At 33.7% G+C, this 22,557-nt stretch overlaps 3 protein-coding genes and 1 non-coding gene across 7 annotated transcripts; 2 read left to right on the top strand and 2 right to left on the bottom strand.

Moving 5' to 3' along the window:
• Positions 1 to 759: 759 nt before the first annotated feature.
• Positions 760 to 845, bottom strand: TRNAM-CAU (transfer RNA methionine (anticodon CAU)). The gene is given in 2 exon segments: positions 760 to 795; positions 808 to 845. It is a non-coding gene; the product is annotated as a tRNA-Met (tRNA).
• A 1,031-nt stretch (positions 846 to 1,876) lies between these two features.
• LOC18608330 (uncharacterized) lies at positions 1,877 to 4,392 on the top strand. Its single transcript, XM_007042958.3, has 3 exons — positions 1,877 to 2,300; positions 3,294 to 3,369; positions 4,035 to 4,392. Exons 1-3 carry the CDS (start codon positions 2,004 to 2,006, stop codon positions 4,154 to 4,156), a joined length of 495 nt encoding a protein of 164 aa, XP_007043020.3. The 5' UTR covers positions 1,877 to 2,003; the 3' UTR covers positions 4,157 to 4,392.
• A 1,441-nt stretch (positions 4,393 to 5,833) lies between these two features.
• On the top strand, positions 5,834 to 11,345 carry LOC18608329 (sulfate transporter 1.3-like). Of its 4 annotated transcripts, XM_088803700.1 has the most exons (15): positions 5,839 to 6,191; positions 6,669 to 6,746; positions 7,648 to 8,007; positions 8,090 to 8,138; positions 8,236 to 8,443; positions 8,587 to 8,761; positions 8,857 to 8,922; positions 9,001 to 9,114; positions 9,207 to 9,323; positions 9,415 to 9,541; positions 9,644 to 9,930; positions 10,014 to 10,204; positions 10,296 to 10,381; positions 10,559 to 10,635; positions 10,799 to 11,345. In XM_088803700.1, exons 3-15 carry the CDS (start codon positions 7,672 to 7,674, stop codon positions 10,937 to 10,939), a joined length of 1,974 nt encoding a protein of 657 aa, XP_088659826.1. In that variant the 5' UTR covers positions 5,839 to 6,191; positions 6,669 to 6,746; positions 7,648 to 7,671; the 3' UTR covers positions 10,940 to 11,345. The 4 variants fall into 4 exon arrangements, with proteins under 4 accessions (XP_017972008.1, XP_088659826.1, XP_007043016.2 ...); XM_018116519.2 differs by lacking the exon at positions 6,669 to 6,746 and having other exon boundaries at positions 5,834 to 6,191; positions 10,470 to 10,635; positions 10,799 to 10,942; XM_007042954.3 differs by lacking the exon at positions 6,669 to 6,746 and having other exon boundaries at positions 5,840 to 6,191.
• A 10,230-nt stretch (positions 11,346 to 21,575) lies between these two features.
• On the bottom strand, positions 21,576 to 22,091 carry LOC18608328 (chaperone protein dnaJ 20, chloroplastic-like). The gene has a single exon (XM_007042953.3). It carries the CDS (start codon positions 22,089 to 22,091, stop codon positions 21,576 to 21,578), a length of 516 nt encoding a protein of 171 aa, XP_007043015.3.
• Positions 22,092 to 22,557: the final 466 nt, after the last annotated feature.

Raw genomic sequence — 22,557 nt, 5'->3', positions numbered from 1 at the left:
TGCCATTGCCAACAATTATTGATCAAATGGTCAATGGATTGAAATGATCAAGTTCCTTAGATATTCTACAAGGCTAAAATCGTAACTTTCAAAAGATTAAGAAAGTTTAGGCATAATTTCAGTCCATTATATTATGATTATGCTTGTCCAATTGTAAGAATCTTTATAAGGTACATATTGATATGCATATTTGGAAGAAATAATATACGATAAATATGATGTCTTTGGACTTTAGCACCCTTGCTTTCACTTTGTCTTGGCCCTTGGGTTAGAGCAAGTTAGCCGTATGTTTCACAGAAACCGGGTTGGCTCATGGATGGAGGGCACAAAGGGGTAGCTAGGGTGGTCCTTGTTTCTGACAATTTTGGGGGGTCGTGAATGAAGCTGTTTCATCTGGATAGCATGGAGCTGTTGGTGAGGGAATTTAAGAAGGGCAAAAGAGAGTGAGGGACACACTATTTCACATGGCATTCCCAGTACTGGTAGTTAAACAAAACTACTCATGGGCTAATCATTAGGCAAACATGGGCCCATTTATATCTACCCATTTTTGTTTTTTTGGGAATAATTTAATAATGCACGTTGTATCTTATCTACCACTCTCCCACCCTTGACTTGACAGCATGAGAAAAAGTGAATCAGTAAAGGATCTAAAAACTTGTGACTTGGAGTTGTAAAGCAGCGGATGTTGCATGGAGTTAAGTTTAGGTCATCTTCTAAAAAGAAAAATTAAACAAGTTAAAGAGGAAAACAACAGTATGGGGTGAGAGAGGCTCGAACTCTCGACCTCAGGATCACTCAAGAAGCTATGAGACCTACGCGCTAGCCAACTGCGCCACCACCCCGGCAATGGAAGAGGTGGTGACACAATTAGCTTTCCTAAGATTCTGAAGATTGTAAAATCAGCTGGTAGACTACTTCATTTTGCTACCTAATTCAAATTGAATAAAACACAGTAGAATTTATAATGGAGCAACCAAACCACATTCATTTTGCTGTAAGATTGAGACATTCATATTGCATTGTTTTTTTGCGCCTTTTCTACTTCAACCCGGTAGATTGAGACATTTACTCAAGGTTTACTTTGAGAAACAACGGCATTGGCACTTTGGCAGGTCAATTCAAGTATTTAAAACAATGCTCTTATGAGACACACTCAAGACAGATGGACAGGGCACCAGCACTGGAGAGAAAGGGAGATTGACAAGAGTAGAGAACAGGTCTGAAAATGTTAGTTGTTACCAGCTCTGTGGTCGCAGTCTTACCTTGGTAAACTCATTTATTGTATCCCCTTCTGCCACTTTAACTGAAATTTCCCTCTTGTTCCTCTGTTCTTTTGCCAACCTTCTTTATTGTACAGCACATTGGCTCTTCTCTCTTACTAACTAATCTTTTCAATACTAATTTTATCATTATTTCTCAACATGCTGTACTACAGGATGGTTTGAAACAGAACAGGCTAGCTACACCTTCTTGTCTCCCACAAAATAATTGGCCCGACAATACCATAATTAAACATAATTTTCTTTTCTGTGATTTTTGGGAAGAAAGAAACTATCGCAGTTGTTCAACAATGGGAATATTATTTACTGCTGATGATGCAATTCCGCTAATAATTCTCAGGATTTTCCTTTCAATCAATCCTAACCATCTATATATTGTAGTTGCCCAAGAGTTACACGAAAGGATATTTCAGTCATCCCGGGTCATTTTATCCCAGAAATGGGTCGCTTATCAACATTAACCAGAGACAAAGATAGGAAGGTGGAAGCATTAACAGGGGGGTATAACAATGCAAATAAAACTGTCACTGCCTCCAAGACCTCGTTAGCTAAGTCATAAATGTAGCATGCATATTTCCTTCTTTTTATTTACACTTGTCTCATTTTACTCATCACAGCCTACCTTCATATTTCTTCTTCGAATAGCTCTCTCTTAGGTTACCATATTCCTTGTCTTGAAAACTCCTTCCTCCACAGTCCTCTGCTTTCTTTCTTTGAAAGATGAAGAATGGTAAGATGAGGGGTTTCATGTGCCAGTCCACAGCAATAAATGCTACATGCATGGCAGCTGATCCCCGCTCGGCTGTGATGCCAAGGAGGCCAAACAGAATCCTTATAGAGGATACGAGATTAATCAACAATGCCAGGTATTCTAGGCTTGTTGAGTCTCGACGATTTGTTGGATCTGATAAGAGACCAATTTTCACTCCCTTTGTCAAAAGGGAACAAAATCAAGAACAGAAGCCAAAACCCCTCCAGAAACAAGTTCAACTAGCTTCATCAGAGCATGTTTTCCAGGTCAGACTTCGATCGATTATGCCGCTACTATCCCCCAAATACCTTATTATATAGTAAAAGAAAAACCATACATATATGTAGCCAGTTTGCTTTACTTTTACTTAGCATCCAGAAGCTAGCTACACCCAAAAAAGAAAAAAAAAAAAACCAAACCTGGTCTTCTGCTTTCAACTTTGTTACTTATCTACCCAGGTCGACGTCGAAAAAAACCAAAAAGAAATAATGTTCAAGAAACAGTCTTGAAAATGGTTCTATAAACTTTTTGATTAAGTGCTAGAGCAATTTTGAAACATTTTTCTTGTAATGTACTTCGAGTTATTGATCATGTATAGGTATAGCCTGTAAGAACTTGGGCTAGGCAGTTGAATATTTTCATTTTTCACTTGATACGTGTATACAATACAGAGATAGCTATCTTTTAAAAGTGATAATAGTTATCCTATAGGATAAGTACGCAAGAAGCTGAAGATTATCATTTGCTAACTGAAAGTTTAGTTGATTCTTCTACATAGCCAACCTCATGACTGTTGCATACTTCATGATAACTATATCGTGATTAATTAAAATGTAATCATTCTAATATACATATATCTATTGTCCCTTCTATTTTTGACATAAACTGAGATTTATGTTCCTTGTCGGTTTGGTTCTCTCTCATAATTTAGCATACTCCCACCTGCATTTTAAGGAGCATTTAATCCTATCAATGACCCATCAAATAATATTGAAGCGACAGCATTAGAATTAGTTATAAGTAATTGATCTCACTCGAAAATCAACTGGTCTGTTTAGTTATAAGTTATCCATCATTTACTTAAAAATGATAAATCAATGCCCTGATCTAAAAAATATAGATCAGAATATGAAGATCCTACTTAAGCAACTTATAAAGGGGGGTTTGAAGACACGTAGGCGTAAAAGAGCTACGCCATTATTCGACAACTACTTCCCTGCGTGACATTGTCCTTTTCTCTTGTAAATGAGTCGTTGCAGGTGGTTGTCATGCGGGTCTCTCTTCATTGCCAAGGTTGTGCTGGGAAAGTGAAGAAACATTTATCCAAAATGGAAGGTAATTACCATCAATTTTCCAATCCATATATAGGCGAATCAATGCTTGATTAGTTATTTTATTTTTTGTCTCAAGTAATATCGGTTAAATCATTAAAGTATGAACTTAACTGGTATATAATATGACACCTATTGATGCTTTTCTGAAATGTGGAAAAAATTCCAAAACTTTTTGTCACCGAATTTTGAGGTCAAGTTTTTTAAGAAACCAATCTGCCTTAGCCCTTTTAAATTTTAGAACAAAGAGTAAAGGACCGACCCTTTCAGCCTTTTTTTATCCTATCATTTTCAGCTTGTTTAAAGTTGCAAGCTACACCAACCAGGCAAATGGGGCATTGAATTGAATGTCCACATTCGGTGCAAAAGCCACACCTTAGAGCTGAGCCCCCACCAGTTTTAAAGTAGAAAACCAGCTATGGCTTTCACATGGATTAAGCCAACTCATGAGTTCCCGTGATTTGGTCAACAAGTATTTATTTGCTTTAGATAGCAAGTCTGCTACCTTGCGAACCGATGGATAACCATTTTGTTTGTGTTATCAAGAAAACTACCACCAATACCATGGTTGATGGACCACATAGAGTACAATTCTTTCCTTTACCTCAAGAGTCAAGGCTTAACCCAATTGGCTAATGCAAAGTTGTTTTCTTCTGTTTGGAAAACCAGGAGTTACATCATTCAGTATAGACCTTGAGAGCAAGAGGGTGACTGTGATGGGGCACGTATCACCAGTGGGAGTCCTGGAGAGCATTTCGAAGGTGAAAAAGGCAGAGTTCTGGCCTTGTTGAATAGGGTGCCTTTTACTTGAAATGGAGAAAGAAGTGGCACTGTGCCAAAGTCGCGAAGAGAAAACTCAGACGTTGGCTTTTATCTTAGAATTGGGTAAATCTTTAATTCAAGTGGTCCTCAATCCTCACCCAAAATAAAAGAGGGATAGATCGAGTAGGCATGGGTTTCGGAGTATGTGAAGTGGAGTCGTGTTGATAGGGATGTTCCATGGTTTGACAATGAATTTTATTACGTCTTTCTCTTTTTCCCTGAAGCCTATCTACCATGCACTACACATGGTATTGCTTTAATTGGGAAATACCTCATGTTTGTTTAAAGAATTTGAGAAAAAAGAATCTTGACTTCTCCAGGATAGCTTTGTTTGTTTGTTTTTTGATTTATTTCTTAAATTACACAATAAGATAATTAACAAGTAATCAAATCTCTTTCACTCTTTACTCACTGCATGTGATCTCTGTATGCTTAAAACAGACCTTATATACAAGCCTTTCCAAAATATCCTAGGATCGAAGTTCACCGGAAAATTAATAAAAGAATAATGAATTGGGGGCCTGACGTTTCTCTTGTGGCATTGTCCCAAGACGAGAAGAGTGACCAAAAAGGAAATTTCTTAAAAAAGTGGCTGTCGATGAAACCCAACCAAACCAACCCATCTAGCAAGACAGTGATGATTTATTCCATAGGCAAACGACACGCATATAGGGGTGGTAAATGGAGAAGAATATTACCTAAATTTAGTGGTCAACATATTTCTCATCCTTTTTTTATTATTATTATTTTGTTTTTTATATTCCATTTTAAGATTTCACTTCCATTGGTTGTATCTATTCAACCCAAGGATGTAATGACTATAGTAAGGGGTAATTAGAACCTGAAGACAAGAAGAAAACGCATTTAATTAATTTGCCTTCGATTTTTTCTATATTTTAACTTGTGATAACATTACATGGAATTTAGCCAAGATTTCACACTATGTTAACATCATCATGTCACCTAATTTGTACATTTGGTTCATCAAGGTTGTTTCTCTTGAGTCTCTGTGCGATGATAACAATGTCAATCTCTTTCTTATATGTTTGACCAAAAAAAAGAAAGTAAAACTGACGGTGGCTAATTCATGTCATTTTTCGTTTTAAAAAAAACCATGATAAAGAATCACTTTATCTACCCAAATTCTTGATCTTGAACCTGGTCTATAATCCTATCTAAGTTACTAAGTACCCTTTCAATATATATCTCATTTTTTTTATTTTTGTATATATTTTTTGGGTTATCGACCAAAGTTTTATATTATTGAAGGATCAAGTATGAATAGCTGACTTAAAGGATTAAGGATAAGATGAGCTTAGGCCGGGTCTTTATGTTTAAAAAAACGTTGAAAGTGAGCCCACATTCTTAATTAATGAAAAAACCAAATGTATTTGTAGTTATACATCACATTTAAGTGAAGTTAGCATACGTGTGATTTACATCTTGATTTGATTTTAATATTCGGATTAAGCATTCATTAGTTATAATGCAAATGGAGGAAAAAATTACAATAAATCTTGCTTCTTGCGTGTTTTGTCCCCACTAACATTCTTGTGACTGAAGCAATGTACATGAACTATTAAACATCTCAGTTTTCATTGCATGCATCTCTAATTTGTCTTTCTATCTTGTATTTATGCAATGAAATTCGGGTCCTTTAAATTTGATATATTCTTGTTATTCACCTTCTGGTTTGTAGGTCCTGAAATAGAAAGTTCGGAAGTTTATATTCATCGAAACCAAATAGAACTCTGTTTCCGAAAAAGAAGGGAAACATACAGAAAAAAAAAAAAAAAAAACAGAAAACTCTCTCTCTGTCAGATTCAACGAATGTAGACATCCTTTAACCTTCGATCTCCCGTGCTATTCCTCATGTTTTCTCCATTGGGACATTAACAGAAAGTTGAATCGGCCAAAGGAAAAAAAAATAATTGAAGCATATAAAAAGAGCTGGTTGGATACGATGATGTGCTGCCGCATTACCAGCATGTAAACGCAAGCTTTGTAAGCAAACTCCTTGTTAAATTCTTCCATCTCAATTTCTCTTTTGACTTTGCCATTCTTGTCTTTTATTATAATCTGATGGCTGTTCTTTTTTTCCTTTTTTTTTGGGTGGGGTAGTGGGTTTTCAAGGTTGGGATGATGATTTCACTTTGGATGGTGGTCATGAAAAGTTTTCTGTGTTTTTTAGTAAGGCCATGATCCATATTCTTCTGGAAGACTTTTTATTCTTAGCACTGAATCAATACTGAAAAGACCAACTCTTAAAAGCTGTGTCCTTTAATTTGATCTGGGTCACTTTTTGCTTTTCTTTTTCTTGGAATATGGGTTTTTAGGTTTTAGTTAATTTGAGTTGTGTCCAGGCCCCGTCGTTCATATTTCCTTAAGGTTGTTGAATGAATATCTTGTTATCGTTCATATTTCCTTGGAAAGCAAAATCTAAACCCACTTTCACTTTTTCCCTGTTTGACTGTTTTGCAGTGAAGGGAACCGTTTGTTTCTTGAGACATTGGCACGTTCTTTCTTGTGTTTTTCACCCACATGCTATGTCGGACAAGAGTAATTTAATAGGCTCATCTGTTTTATTGGAATAACCTTGCTTTTTTTTCCTTTCTGGAGATAGAAAATTTAGCCTAGTTGATAGCTGTACAAATAACTTAATAGATAAGCGTCACAACAGAAAGTGAAATTCTGGAAAAAAAAAAAAGGGGAATGCACTTCTGATGGTTGAGCGCGGATGATAGAAATTGCATCTAATCTTTTTGCTTTTTCAGATTTGCAATTAAATATCCACCACCATCCTTTAAAGAATTCCTAAATTCAATAAATCAAGTAGTTCAAAGTGAGGATGAAGCTTTTAAGTTCGTAGCAGAAGAAACTATGGGATAGCTATAGATGACTCTAGGCCTAACATAGGGACACCAAATCCCAAGGTCAACACTTGAACAAATGAGTAGTAGTTTATCATGATAATCTCTTTCAAACAATACCAAAACAATTCCAAGTGTTATTTGTTTGAAGAATTTAGCCTGATTTATAATCAGCTTGTCGGGACTTATGTATGTAGAATAGATGAGCGCTAGATACATTGATGAGAAATCTCTTTTTGACATATAATAGTTGACTAGATATTCCGGCTTGCACTCTTATAAATGGGAACCGTCCCTGTTTTCCCCAGTGCAGACACATTTTAGATCTTCTTTGGCTCTCTTGTCGTTTCACTGTTATGGTCTAATCAATTAGCTGCGTTGATCAGCACTGACATTTTAAGTTAGTATCTTCTCTTAGTCTATGATTTCATAGGCATTTTTCTCTTCGAGTCCAATATCATTCTTCTCTTAAAGAGAAACATGTTATGATTATCTTCCAACTATTTCAGTTGACTTTTGAACTGTTATGGTTCGGGCTGCTAGTGTTGTCTTTACAGGTGTTCTTATGATATCTACTTCTAATCGTGCAGGTTATAAATTAGTCTCTAGACAGAATGAGTCACCGTGTCACTGATGAGCTTGGCTCCGAGGAGATGGATATTGTGAGTGTTTCGTCATCACGTCGCAATTCAGAGAATTTGCCTTACGTTCATAAGGTGGGAGTACCTCCTAAGCAAAACCTGCTGAAAGAAATTGCAGCCACTGTGAAGGAAACTTTCTTTGCAGATGATCCTTTACGCCATTTTAAGGATCAACCAAGGTCAAGAAAGTTTGTCCTAGGCTTCCAAGCGGTTTTCCCTATATTCGAATGGGGAAGGAACTACAGCCTTTCTAAATTCAAAGGTGATTTGATTGCTGGACTTACTATCGCAAGTCTTTGCATTCCACAGGTAAGGGTGATCTGCAAGATAATGTAGTTGAAATTTCCATTATTTGGTTTCTGTTTCTAATAATTTTGAATTTTAAAATTAGGATATTGGATATGCAAAGCTTGCAAATCTGGAGCCCCAATATGGATTATGTAAGTTTTCTTTCTACTTAATAAGATACTTTATTGGGGTGGGGTGGGGGAGATCATATTGACTGATTTCAAGAACTTGTCTTCAATTGCATTACAGATAGTAGCTTTGTTCCACCTCTTGTTTATGCATTTATGGGAAGCTCGCGGGATATTGCCATTGGACCTGTGGCTGTGGTTTCTCTCTTGCTTGGTAGTCTCCTGCGGGATGAGATTGACTCATCTGAAAATCCTGTTGACTACCGACGCCTTGCATTCACTGCTACTTTCTTTGCAGGCATCACTCAGTTCACACTTGGATTTTTAAGGTATATGGGCCAATGTCCAATGAAAGATTATATGGGCCAATTTCCTTCTTTCATTCCCAATGATTTATCAAATATTGTACCCTTTGAATATATCATCATTATGGGTATAAATCATGCTAATTGGCTGGTATGACTGCTTTCAGGTTGGGGTTCTTGATAGACTTCCTATCTCATGCTGCCATAGTTGGCTTTATGGCCGGTGCTGCTATCACCATTGCCCTTCAACAACTTAAAGGTCTACTTGGTATCAAAAAATTCACAAAGAATACTAATATTGTCTCTGTTATGCGCTCAGTATGGAACTCAGTGCATCATGGTGTAAGTGATTACTGCCTTACTTTTGAGATTCTTTATTTTTGTGGCATGAAACATGGTTGAATTTGGCTAATCTTACAGTCGACTCTGTTTTACAGTGGAATTGGCAAACTATACTAATAGGAGTGGCCTTCCTGGCCTTCCTCTTGGTTGCAAAATACATTGTAAGATCAATTTCTTTCCTTCTTCATCTATGTATAAAATTTTCATGTAATCTAATGATACCATATAAAATGGAACAGGGAAAAAAAAAGAAGAAACTATTTTGGGTGCCAGCAATTGCTCCCTTGATCTCTGTCATCCTCTCCACCTTTTTTGTGTACATCACACGTGCTGACAAGCATGGTGTTCAAATCGTATGTTTATCCATTTCTGTTTGATTGTTGCCAACTTTTATCTTTTGCAAAGGAAAAGTAATGGAAGATTCATTTCATGATGTTATATATAGGTGAAACATATCAGACAAGGCGTCAATCCACCATCTGTGAATGAAATATTTTTCTCTGGAGAATATCTTGGCAAAGGTTTCAGGATAGGGGTTGTAGCGGGTATGATAGCATTGACGGTATGCATATTCAGCACCTTATTTCTTGATTTGGCATAAAGTGATTGTGGTCACTATATCTTTTATCTAAAGCCTAACAATTTCTCTTTAGGAAGCTGTAGCAATTGGAAGGACATTTGCTTCCATGAAGGACTACCAGCTGGATGGAAATAAAGAAATGGTAGCATTAGGAACAATGAATATTGTTGGTTCGATGACATCTTGTTATGTGGCCACAGGTGTGAAAACAGAATGGCCAAACTATAGTGATTCTTTACCTCGTTTCAATTTGAATCGTATAACAAATCATTTTAACATTTATAATCTAAATGTTCATGCAGGATCCTTCTCTCGCTCAGCAGTAAATTACATGGCTGGATGCCATACAGCCGTGTCTAATATAGTGATGTCCTGTGTTGTGCTACTAACATTGGAACTCATCACTCCTCTGTTCAAGTACACTCCAAATGCAATACTTGCTTCTATTATTATATCTGCGGTGATTGGATTAATTGACATTGAAGCAGTAGCTCTAATATGGAAGATTGATAAATTTGATTTTGTTGCTTGTATGGGAGCCTTCTTTGGTGTAGTTTTCTCTTCTGTTGAGATGGGACTTTTAATTGCGGTGAGAATTTAAGGAGATTCTTGGCATATCTAAGTTTGATTTGCCACATATATACACTAAATATCCTTTTCTTGTTCCAACAGGTTTCAATATCCTTTGCAAAAATCCTCTTACAAGTTACAAGACCTCGCACAGCAATTCTTGGGAAGCTTCCGAGGACTACTGTTTACAGGAACATTCTCCAATATCCAGATGCAACAAAAGTTCCTGGCATCCTCATTGTCAGAGTTGATTCCGCAATATACTTTTCCAATTCCAACTATGTTAAAGAGAGGTATTAGCTTTTCCATATTAAAATCTCTAAAACGCCAAAAGAAATGTCAGATAAATCATATGCTAAACGCCTAATGTTAAATTTCCTGCAGGATTTTGAGATGGCTGGCTGATGAAGAAGAACAACTGAAAGAAAATTTCCAACCTAGAATTATGTATTTGATTGTTGAAATGTCACGTAAGCGATCTTCAATTTACCTCATTCAATTTTTTTGGTCATCAAGCTTGCCGCAAGAATTCTTTCTTATGAATTTATGTGCTTACAGCTGTTACTGACATTGACACTACCTCATTCAATTTTTTGGTCATCAAGCTTGCCGAAAGAATTCTTTCTTATAAATTTACATTCTTACAGCTGTTACTGACATTGACACCAGTGGCATCCATGCCTTGGAAGAGTTGTTCAGAAGTCTTGAGAAGAGGGATGTTAAGGTAACCTACAATAAAAGCACCTCAAATTTTGTATGGTAATATAAAATACTGTTTTTTAAAACTAGTGGTATATGGCACATATTTAACCTACCATTCTATGATGTTAATATAAGGGTTTTGGCATCGAGTAATATCTCAGGATTTCTGCATTCTTCTTGTGCAGCTTGTTTTAGCCAATCCAGGGCCTGTTGTGGTTGACAAGCTCCATGCTTCAAAGTTTCCAGAGTTGATAGGGGAGGATAGGATCTTCCTCACTGTAGCAGATGCAGTACTAACATGTGCTCCAAAGATGGAAGAACCATAACATGTCTTCTTGTTGTCAAACTAATTCAACATTGGAAGATTCAACACGGTTCAATAGCAAAGCTTACAAGAAACTTGCTAAGGCGAATTTTGAAGGAGCTCATACGAAAAAAGGAATAAAACCTTGACGGTGAACAGTGGATAAAATGGGGGGATTAAATTAAATAAATTAGCAAAAGCTGTGTAAATTCAATTTAATTTACGAAAGGCTTTCTTCATCATTGTTCTGATCTCCAACACTGGGGCATTAGTATCTTCTTTTTCCATGTTATTCTCATTCTTAGTTTCACATAATCAAGGTTGACTACTTGTTGATGCTTTCTATCACACAAGTATCAATAGAGTTGCTATGTAAAAGAAATTTGAGGGTATTTCTCCTAAGGGTTTTTATAGGTCAGTATTTCTTGTAACCATGTGATTTTTCTTTGTAATTTTATTATGTATATCTCACAAAATTAACTAGAAAGCTTCAAAGCAAAGTTTAAATCCATTATGTACAAAAAATTCTCCAATTTCCAAAAGCTTCGCTTGGAGTTTGAAAAGTTTTGAGTGGAAACCGCAAGCCAACAAAGCCAAATGAGCTGTGCATTGTCCAAATGAACAGTGTCGCACATGAGGAATTCCTTCACCTTACAAGTGAAAGGAAAAAGTATTATTAAACTTATGTTTATTTTTGGAAAAGTTCTTGTATTAAGTGATGTTTATTTTGTATAAAAAGTTAGGAAAATTTGTGTGTGATTTGATAAATAAATTTGACTTTAAATTAGTATTTGAGACAAATAAGTTCATCTTTACAAAAGGTAAACTGTATAAGGTGGACTGAATGTGAAAAGTTGTTATTTGTATGAAAGCATGTTTAAACTTAACATTAATAATAATGCTACTGTTTCTACTTATGTTGGCTCTTTTTCTTTCAATGTTTCTGTTAGTAATGTATCATTGTCAAGTTTATGGCATAATCATTTAGGTCATGTTAATTATATAAGAATGCATGATATGGCTAATTCAGATTTAATTCTTGCATTTGATAAAAATCATGATTTGTGTAAAACTTGCATGGTTACTAAAATCACAAGTAATTCATTTCTTAAAATAGAAAGAAACTTTAAATTGTTTGCATTAATACTTACTAATGTTTGTGATTTGCATAGAACACCATCTATTGATGAAAAGAAATATTTTGTGATATTTATAGATGATTTTTTTAGATATTGTCATGTTTATTTGTTGCATTCTAAAGATAAAGTTATGAAAAAGTTTAAAATTTATAAAACTGAAATTTAATTACATTCTGAATCATTTATTAAATGTTTGTGAAGTGATAGAGGAGGTGAAAACTATAATCCTATGTATTTTGAGTCCACCAGTATTATTCATGAAACTACAACTTCGTATGTACCACAACAAAATGATGCAGTAGAATGTAAAAATCAAGTTTCAACAAAAATGATCAATGTTATCCTTTCTAATTTTGGTTTATGAAAGGGGTGTTTGAGCAAAATTTTATTAATCGCTTGTCATATACTAAATAGAGTCTCGCTCAAAAAGAGTAAAATTACTCTTTATGAGTTCTGAAATAAAAAAAAAAACCAAACCTTAATTATTTAAGAGTTTAAGGATATTGAGTAATAGTAAAAGTTACAGAATCAAAGAATAAGAAATTGGGTGAAAGTATAATTGAATGTCTATTCATAAGATATGTTGAACATAGTAAGTATATCGTCTCACGGTGACGAAACCCAATGATTTGTATTTTGTTAATTTAGTCATAAAATCAAGGGATGTTACCTTTGATGAGACAATGTTTAATTTAATCCTAACTCCTAAGACTTAAAGAACTAGTAACTGAAAGTGATAAAATTCTAGAAAATAGAAAATCAAATGATGAGGATATTATTGAACCTTGAACAAGTAAAAAAATTAGTAAAGTAAAGACATATGGATATGATTTTCTTATGTACTTAGTAAAAGGTACAAGAGACGAAATTTATGAACATTTATCTTATTGTTTTAATGTAGAAGATAAGGGTGATCCTCAAATTAACTTATAAGGACGTTATTAAATCTACATAAGCAGTTTGAAATACTCAGTGCTTGTTTGGCTTGCCTTTTTTTAACTTATCTGTCTATTAAAAGTAAAAGTTAGGTTAAATAGGATTTTAAAGAAAGCTTTTTAAAAAAAGTAGTTTTTTTTAAAGAACAATTTTTTTTAAAAAAAAAAAGCTTAAAGAAAAGCTTCAAATATGAGCTTTCTATTATCTTCTTTTGAAAACACACCAGTGTTTTAGAAAATATCCCTCTCTCTCAATCAATCTCCCTCTCTCTGCAAATCACCCTCCACTATTGAAAAATCATAATCTCCCTCTTCTTTATCTCTATCTATAAAGACCACTAGAAAAAAAAAAAAAAAGGCCTAGCAACAAAATAGCAAAATTTAAGATTCTTTTGTTCTTATAAAGATTAAGAGAAAAGAAAATCCAAAATTTAAAACTATATTTAGGTACTATTTAAAAGTTTTCTTTTTTCTTCATAAAAAAATCTAATACTATTACTATTATACAAGTTTAAAAGTTATTCCGTTTATTTATGAATTTATTTGATTTTTAACATCTAAAATCATATATAAACTTGAAGTAGACTTGTTCCATTTTGATTTTATTAGGTGATTGAAGATGGTATAGATACCCGTTATGGTAATTTTAACCAAAACTAGAACTTATATAATTTATTTTACCAAATAGTTTACTGAAAAATTTTAACTTAATTTTAAAAGCTATTATTTTTCATAAAAGCTTCATAATAGCTTTTAAGCTAAAAAAAAAGTTAAGCTAAATAGGCTCTTAGAATAAGTGAAGATGAAAGTATTAAAGATTTTTCTGAGAAGATCATGAAGTTAGTTAATCAGCTTAGGCTACTTGGGGAAGAAATGATTGAGAAGAGGATTGTCAACAAGGTACTGGTGAGTTTGCTAGAAAAATTTGAGTCCAAGATCTCTTCTCTTGAGGATTCAAAGGATATTTCAAAGGTTACCTTGAGTGAGCTTGTAAATGCCTTACAAGCACAGGAACAAAGGAGAGCTTTAAGGCAAGATGAATTTGTTGACAATGCCTTAGTAGCTAAGACTAAGAATCTGAAAATTTGTAACAGTGGCACGAGAAAGAATGACTGAGAAAAAAAAGGACAAAGACAAGAAATCTGGTGATGGTAAGGTTGGGAAGCAAGGATACAAATATCCTCTTTGTCCACGTTACAAGAAAAAAACTCATTCTTCCAAATTTTGTTGGTATAGGCCTAACGTGAAATGTAGGTCTTGTAATCAACTTGGACATGTTGAGAAAGTGTGTAAAAACAAAGCTTCTCACATTGATGAGAACGTTGTAGTTGTAAATCATACTGAGGTTTTTGATGAGTTCCTGTTCATGGGTAGAGAAGCTTGTGAATTAACCAAGAAAAGTGTGTGATTAATTGATAGTGGCTGTTCAAATCACATGACTAGTGATGAGAGTCAATTTACTGCTCCTGATATAAGTTTCAGAGCAAGAGTAGAGATTAGAAATTGAGTCTTTTTGAAGACTCTTGGCACTGGGATAATTGTTGTTGAGACTCAATCATGTAATAAGTATAATTTAAATGTCTACTTTGTTCTTGAAGCTGACTGGAATTTGCTAAGTGTTGGATAACTTACTAAAAGTCTTTATGCTCTTTTATTCAAGGACAAATATTGCACAATATTTGATCCAAAGGGAGATCAGTTGTTGACTGTAGAGATGAAGAACAAATGCTATCCAATTAACTGGAAGAATACATGTCATAAAGCCCTTTACAGTTCTGTTGTTGATTCTAAATTGTGGCATAAAAGGATGGGGCATATTAATTATGAGTCGTTGTAGAAAATGGCCTCACAAGAGCTTGTTGAAGGTTTGTCTAATATTACAAAGTTTGAACATATGTGTGGGACTTGTTGGTTTGGTAAGCAAAGTATACTTCCATTCCCAAAATAAAGGAAATGGAAAGCAACTTAGAAATTGTAACTTATTCACACAACTTTGAGAGGTCCAATGAAAACTTCATCTCTTAGTGGTAGTAGATTCTATCTCACTCCATTAACAATGTGTCCAGGTATAGCTGGATATATTTTCTTCAACTCAAGTCTGATGCCTTGAAAAGCTTTACTAAGTTTAAAAACTTAGTTGAAAACCAAGTGAACTTGACTATTAATCCTCTAAAAATTGACAATGGTAAGGAATATACAACTAGGGAATTTGAATATTACTTATCTTAGATTGGTATAACATATCAGCTTATAGTGTCTTACAGTCCACAACAAAATGGGACACTGATGGAGATGGCAAGGTATCTGTTATTCTAGAAAAGTTTTTCCTAAGTTCTTCTGGTCAGAAATTGTTAACACAACTAATTATCTGCTAAATTTGATATATACTAGATCATTAGCTTATAAGACTCCTTATGAGGCCTGGTTTGGAATCAAACCATTTGTTTCACATTTGAGAATATTTGGTTGTATGTGTTATGCAAAGATATTAGATGAAAAGAAAACAAAACTTGATGAGAAAAGTCTGTTAACCATTCATGTTGGCTATAGTGATGTTTCAAAAAGGTACAAGTTGTATAATATTGAGACTAAGAAGATTTTTATCAGTAGAGACACCAAGTTTGATGAAAAATCGAAATAGAATTGGGAGATATTGACAGTGGAGATTTATGAAAACTTGAATCAGATTAATGATCAAGTTATGAATGAAGTTCATCAAAAGGAAAACATTGAAGATAAAAATCTTACAGTGAGAGGTACAAGGTCTTTACAGGACGTATATGCAAGGTGTAATATAGCTATCATTAAACCTACAACCTTTAATGAAGCTGTAAAAAATAACAAATGGATGCAGACTATGCAAAATGAAATGAAAATGATTAGGAAGAATGGTACCTGGATCTTGGTAGATAAACCATTTGATCAACACATCATTGGGGTGAAATAGATCTATAAAACAAAGCTTAATGTTGATGGATCAATTAACAAATTTAAAGCAAGACTTGTAGTAAAGAGATACTCTTAAATCTATGGTATTGACTATTAGGAAACCTTTGCACCAGTAAAGAAATACTCTTAAACCTTTGCACTATTAGGAAACACAATCAAATTACTTACTGCTTTGGCAACTTAAGAAGGTTGGAAGATCTGCCATCTTGATGTCAAGTCAACCTTTCTCAATGGATATCTCACTGAAGATATTTATATTCAGCCACTAGAAGGCTTCATTAGTCTAGCAACATAAGAGAAACTCTGCAAGCTTGTTCAAAGCTCTATATGGACTGAAATAGGCTTATAGAGTATGATCAAATTAACTGTTTTCTCACTTCAAAAGGTTTTTAAAGGAGTGCTAATGAACCTACTCTGTATGTTTACAACTTTAATGATTCAATTAAGTTGATTATATCTTTATATGTTGATGATTTGTTAATTATTGGTTCAGATGAGTGTTTTAAATGATTTCAAAACTTAATTGATGAGAGAGTTTGAAATTCAAACTTGGGGGAAATGCATTACTTCCTTGGCGTACAATTCATTTAAGATTTAGATTACATTTGCATACATCAGAGTAAATATGCAAATGAGTTACTGAAAAAGTTTGACATGGAGAACAATGAAGCAATTGAGACTTTACTAGCTTCAAACTGTAAATTGAGCAAGGAAGATGAGGCTCCTAAAGCTATAAGCTCAACATATAGAAATATCATTGGTAGTTTTTTGTATTTGACAACTTCAAGGCCAAACATTATGTTTACTGCAAGTTTGCTATCTCAATTTCAGTAGAATCCATTTTAGAATCATTACGCAGTTGCTAAATGTGTACTAACATACATCAAAGGCAAAATTGAGTATGGCTTGAAGTTTGAAAGGAAAGAGAGTAATGAAGAGATTGGTTATTGTGATAGTTTAGGCTAGTAGTGTTAATGATTCCAAAGCATAATTGGCTACGTTTTCACATTTGGGAGTGCTTTTTTTTCTTGGAATTCTAAAAAGTAGAAAATGGTAGCTCGATCCTCTATTGAGGTTGAATATATAGCAACAACAACAATTACAAATCAAGCTATTTGGATTTAGGAAGATTTTGTTTGATTTGAGGTTTAATCAAAAATGAGGGAACTACTATATTCATTGATAATCAGTCTGTAATCTCAATTGCAAAAAATCCAATTCAACACGATAAAACCAAGCATAGTAAAGTCAAATTTCATTCAATCAGAGAGCTGTTAAAGATGAGGAAATTTCAGCTTAGCATTGCAGTATTGATGATCAGATTACTAACATATTCACTAAAGGCTTGAACAAGAAAACGTTCATTCTTTTGAGGACCAAGTTGGGTGTGTGCAAAACAAAACCTAAGAAGGTGTGTTGAAGGGTCGAGTTTGGTTCTTGTGTCAAAGCTTCACTCTGGTTCTTTAATGGAGTTTCGTGGGAAAGGTATTTTGAAAGAAGAAGGAAGAAAAGCACGTGTTGTTACAAGTGTCCCATTTAAATAGTGTTACTGTTTAATTTCTTTTGTAATGTCATTTTATATTTACTTTTTTAACTTATCGCGCACCCAAGCATTTGGTTAATTGGTTGGTGTATGAGCTCTCTTCTTAAAGAGTAGGGTTCAAATATCCCTTCCCTCAATTCCAAAAAAAAATCACTGTATTTTTATTTTGGTAAAATATACTGATCCCTCCTAAGTTTTGACAATAATTCCACGTTGGTCATTAATATTCAAAATAGATAGTTTGCCTCAAATGTATAAACGACGTTAACGAGCAAACGTGAAATATCTAAAATACTCTTATTCTTTCTCCATTATATTCCTTTCTCTTAAGCCGACCGGCAAAGCTCCTTTACGTCGATCGTGAGAATGCTAGATTATACCCTTCCAGCGTTCCCTGACCTCGCAAGAATGCCCGATCTGGCACTCTTCGACCATATTTGGCCATGAAAGCTCTAAATCTAGCGTTTCCATGGTTGGATCTAGTCAGGGAGTGCTAGATTGAACCTTTCCAACACGATCGCTCTCGCCAACGCTCCCTAGTGTCGTGAGAATGCCAAATTTGGTGCTTCCTAGTTGGCCAGATCTAGCATTCTCGCTATCGGATTTGGTCAAGGAACGTTCGATCCAACATTCTTGCCGCTAGATCAGTCAGGAAACATTCAATCAACACTTGCTATGTCGTAAGCCATTGTTGTAGCCATTGTCGTCGTTTGTCATTGTCGTTGTCCATGGTGGAGAAAATTTAGTGAAAGAATGCTTAGGTAGAGGGAGAAAGAAATCGTAAAAATGAAAAAAATTGTATTTTATATAATAGTAATTTTAAAATTAATAAATGATAAAAAAATTTTAAAAATATTATCACACTATCAATCTAACGAAATCATTGATGATTGACTAACGGTAGGACTTATATATCTAATGAAAAATATTCTTTTAAAATTGATTGTTTATTTTTAAATATTAATAAACTCGTGTAAAATTATGATAAAATCTTAATAAGATTAAGGTATTTTACCTTTTATCTTTTATTACTGGTCGTTAGCATTATACCTGTCAAAATGAGCTTGAATCATTGGGTCGGTCTATTTTTTATTTAATATGAGATAGACTGGGTTTGAAAATTTATGCCCATATTAAAACCGGGCCTAGATGGACCAGCTCACCAAATTAGTGGGTTGAGGTGGGTTGGGGCGGGCCAACCCTATGGGCTAAAAAAATTAATAATTTTAATTAATTTAATAATTTTATATATTTAACTATATAAAATTAATAATTTAGTTACTAATAATATTACTTATTTTATATATTTCAATGTGCTTAATCTTTACTTATCAAATTAATAATTTTAATTTATAAATTAAATCATAAAATAATTTATTAATAAAAAATTTATTAAGTAAAATTATAAAAATAATTTTTTTTGTAAAAAAAAAAAAATAGACTGACTCAACCCAATTCATGAATTAACAAGAGATGGGCTGAGTTGAGATTTTGATAATCCATATAAAAAATGAATTGATTCGATCTAATTCATATTTTTTTAACGCACAAGGATATGGTAGCTCATATTGACAGCTCTAATTAGCATTTTCTATTTCTTTGATTGTAAAAGTCGAGCTGCCAGCATGTGTCCAATTGTTATTGGCTGCTTGAATGCTTGGTGTTGAAATCGCTGTTGGGTCTTGGTAATTGAATGAATGGCCAAGTGTTATGTTTCTATTGGCTTTCTTCTTATTCTTCTGCATCTGTAGGCAGACTATTTTAAATGCCGTACTGCACCTTTTTTCTTGATTGCACCTTTTTTCTTGATTGTCCATTTTTCTCTTTCTTCCACTACTTTCTTCTTCCTTTGAGCTTGAATATTTTGCAGCTGTTCATCTTTTTTTTCCAGAAAATTCAACATATATCAACGTCAAATTGACTTTCATGAGTACAGTTTGAGCTCCACTGATATATTTACTTGTGAAGTTCATATTATTCAAGGTTTATTATCTAAATGATACTGGACTAATATCCCACGTATAAAGGCTTTTTTATAGCAGGTTTATTTGTTGAGTTTGTTCCCACGTATAAAGGCTTTTTTATAGCAGGTTTATTTGTTGAGTTTGTTCCCACTTGTTTTATCAAATTATATAATTAGTTCTTGTATTTTATAAAAAAAAAAGATTCAATTTTTATATGATAATTTATGTAAATTGAGTCATTGTATTTTTTCAATCTATTAATTTTAATATCTAATTCTAACTCTGTTAAATTTTTATCATTAATTATGTTGACATGACATTTTTATCAAATTGACGTAATATTTACTGTTGACGTAACATTAATTATGTGATGATGTGATATTGATTATGCTGATACAGTAAAAATATTGACATGATAATTATCACGTGACATATATTAAAAAATCAATCAGGCAAGCAAAATCAACATTCACTGTTTAGAAAATGGCATTAGATAAATCGTCAATTCGAAGGAAAAACAAATAAAAATTTGGATGCAAGAAATCTCAAACATATACAAAAATATATTTTTCTTTTTCAAAACAATAATTAAAGGGAATTACAATTCCTTTTTTAGCCCGAAATAAGAAATATTACAAAATTTAGATCAAATTGAAAAACAGGAAAGTGGTTATATCTAATCAAAGTTTTTTCTCTATTTATCTAAGGAGGCTTGAAACTGTCTTATCTGAAGGGACTTGAAAAATGAATTGGGATTGGGATTTTAGAGAAGGAAAAAGAAAAAGGAGCTTTTTTCTATTTTTGTGTTATCTTTGTCAGAAAGAGGTTCCCTTTCTCCAGAGTACTTCGAAAATCATGAAAGGGAAACGCATCTGTTATCCTTATAAAAGCCATTCCAACGGGCAAGAAAAATGAAGCAAAGCTTGTAAAGAAGGACACCAGAGGCAATAAAGGGCTTGATAAATCAATCAATCAAATTATTAAGTTGTTTGGCAATATATCCAATGTGCTTGCTAGTTTTGCTTTTTGAGCCAGCAATTGATTCTACTTTGACCATGCCTTCAGCTAAAGATTGGTGGAAGGGTTTAGGTTGAAGCAAAAGATTCTCTAAACTTCAAGCCTATGGGTATGGCTCTGATTTCTTGCCAACAGAAGATGTGAACATGGCTCTCATAGGCAATTGGTTCTGTGTGAAGGTCTTTTGCAGCCATCCTGATTTTGTTGTTGTTACAAGCGTTGGGTTGTGTCTCCTCTTGCTAGGAGACTTTTGTATGGATTCCTGTATTTGCAATGAAATTACTCTTACTTCAAAAAAAAAAAAAAACACTGAAGGATTGAATTAGTTTATTAATATTTGTACCGTTTCAACAAGCTATTTGTAACATTTATTTTTTATTTAGAAGTAATTAAAATTTTAATTTCAAAATTTTTTTTAACAATTGTTATATCAATATTTTTGCCACATCAACATGTGCTATGTTAGTAGTTTCGTCATATTAGCATATAGTTAATGTCATGTCAATAAAAAATATCACATCAATTGATTAAAGTATTACGTCAATATATTTAATAGAGAAAATTTAAAAATTTGGAGTTAAAAAGTGAAATTAACAAATTAAAAAAATATAAAGACTCAATTTATAAAAATTATCATTTAAGAACTAAATCTATATTTTTTATAAAGTATAGAAATTAATTGCATAATTTAACTTTTTTTTCTGTTGTCTTTCTTTATTGAGAAAGAAAATAAAGCAAGAAAAATTTTGGTTTTCCTTTTGTCGTTTTTTATTTGGGTTTGAATCTAATGCTCAATTTATTTTGTCTTAATTCCATGGTGCTTTTCCCTGTCATATTATTCAATTGTTTATCCAAAATATAACGGGAAAACAATGGATCAATTAGTGCTTATAAGAAAATTAAAAATGAATCAAAGATTTGCTGAAACCACAAGAATTAACAATAGCAGCAATGAACCAAAGGTTTAATTTCTTTTTCATATATATAATATATACGTTGATAATCATACATTTAAAGAGCACTTCAAAAGAATGAGTTAAAATCAATTACATCTCTAAGAATCATAAAACAAATAACAAATACCTTGTTAAGAAATCAAGAAATAGCCAAATCACTTGTCCCTCCTCTCATTGTTCTTAGCCCTCATCCGATTGCCCCAGGATATTTCCTTTTGTTCCATACGGTAGCTGGACCTCCTTTTTAACTCTTGAATTTGTTCCTGCCACCTGATTCTCGAATAGTGATCTGCAAAATCGGCCCTGAATTTTCCTTCAAAATTCCTGGAACTCAATATGCAGTCATACTCTTCACGCAACACAGGATCTGACAGGGTCTTATAAGCCGCATGCAATTGAACAAACATCCTCGTTGATTCATCTTTCTTGAAAGGATGACATACGTCAGGGTGATGTTGAAGACCCATGGTTCTGTAAGCTTTCTTTATCTCATCAATGCTTGCCTGGTTCGAGTTCAGAGAAAGAACCTTATAGAAGTTGGTGCTCTGATCCTTTTCACAAGCTCTGCAGGAAAAAGCAGTCAAGATGGGTTTCCCTTGAGGTTTATGAGATCTTACATGGGAAAGAAATGGTTTGGCATCGCTCAGGCTTGAAGCGAAGGAACAATTCATGGCAATGACCCAAATGTGGAATAGACAAGAACTGAAATGTGTACACAGCCCACGGGTGGGTAGTTCAAGGCTTCAAGCAAAGTCAATGCATAAGGATATGTATATATAGTAAGGAATGTAACATTTATGCGACAGTTTGAACCAGTTTGAACACTGCTCTTAAATATACTTTTGCCGCAAGAAAACAAACCGGTGACTCCAAAGTTTAACGCGTTTTCTTCATGGTGAGCATTGGAATTTTTTTCCTTAATCCGCATTTGGTCAACCCTGAATTGTTTTTAACTAAAAAGAACTGCTGGCTCTTTGTGGCCGGAACATGTTTTACATTGTTTAATTTCTACTTTACTAGCTATCTAGAAGCCAAGTTGAACTTAATTTGACGCTAATTTGGATACGTAATTAAATGTATCTAGTTATTCATACTGAAATATAGAGTAAAGTTTTGTTCCCAGTGGCCAGCTACCTA

This window comes from Theobroma cacao, chromosome 2 (genome assembly GCF_053813885.1).
Source record: "Theobroma cacao isolate CCN51 chromosome 2, ASM5381388v1, whole genome shotgun sequence".
Lineage (NCBI taxonomy): Eukaryota > Viridiplantae > Streptophyta > Magnoliopsida > Malvales > Malvaceae > Theobroma > Theobroma cacao.
Note: the sequence above shows the minus strand (reverse complement) of the source record. Positions and strands in the feature narration are given on the sequence as shown.

Excerpts from the sequence above, each read along its gene's own strand:
- LOC18608330 (XM_007042958.3), top strand. The coding sequence starts at position 2,004 with ATGAAGAATGGTAAGATGAGGGGTTTCATGTGCCAGTCCACAGCAATA. Across the intron at positions 2,301-3,293 it reads CATCAGAGCATGTTTTCCAG|GTGGTTGTCATGCGGGTCTC; the intron begins GTCAGACTTCGA and ends GAGTCGTTGCAG. Across the intron at positions 3,370-4,034 it reads ACATTTATCCAAAATGGAAG|GAGTTACATCATTCAGTATA; the intron begins GTAATTACCATC and ends TTGGAAAACCAG.
- LOC18608329 (XM_088803700.1), top strand. The coding sequence starts at position 7,672 with ATGAGTCACCGTGTCACTGATGAGCTTGGCTCCGAGGAGATGGATATT. Across the intron at positions 9,324-9,414 it reads CGGGTATGATAGCATTGACG|GAAGCTGTAGCAATTGGAAG; the intron begins GTATGCATATTC and ends ATTTCTCTTTAG. Across the intron at positions 10,205-10,295 it reads TCCAACTATGTTAAAGAGAG|GATTTTGAGATGGCTGGCTG; the intron begins GTATTAGCTTTT and ends AATTTCCTGCAG.
- LOC18608328 (XM_007042953.3), bottom strand. The coding sequence starts at position 22,091 with ATGAATTGTTCCTTCGCTTCAAGCCTGAGCGATGCCAAACCATTTCTT.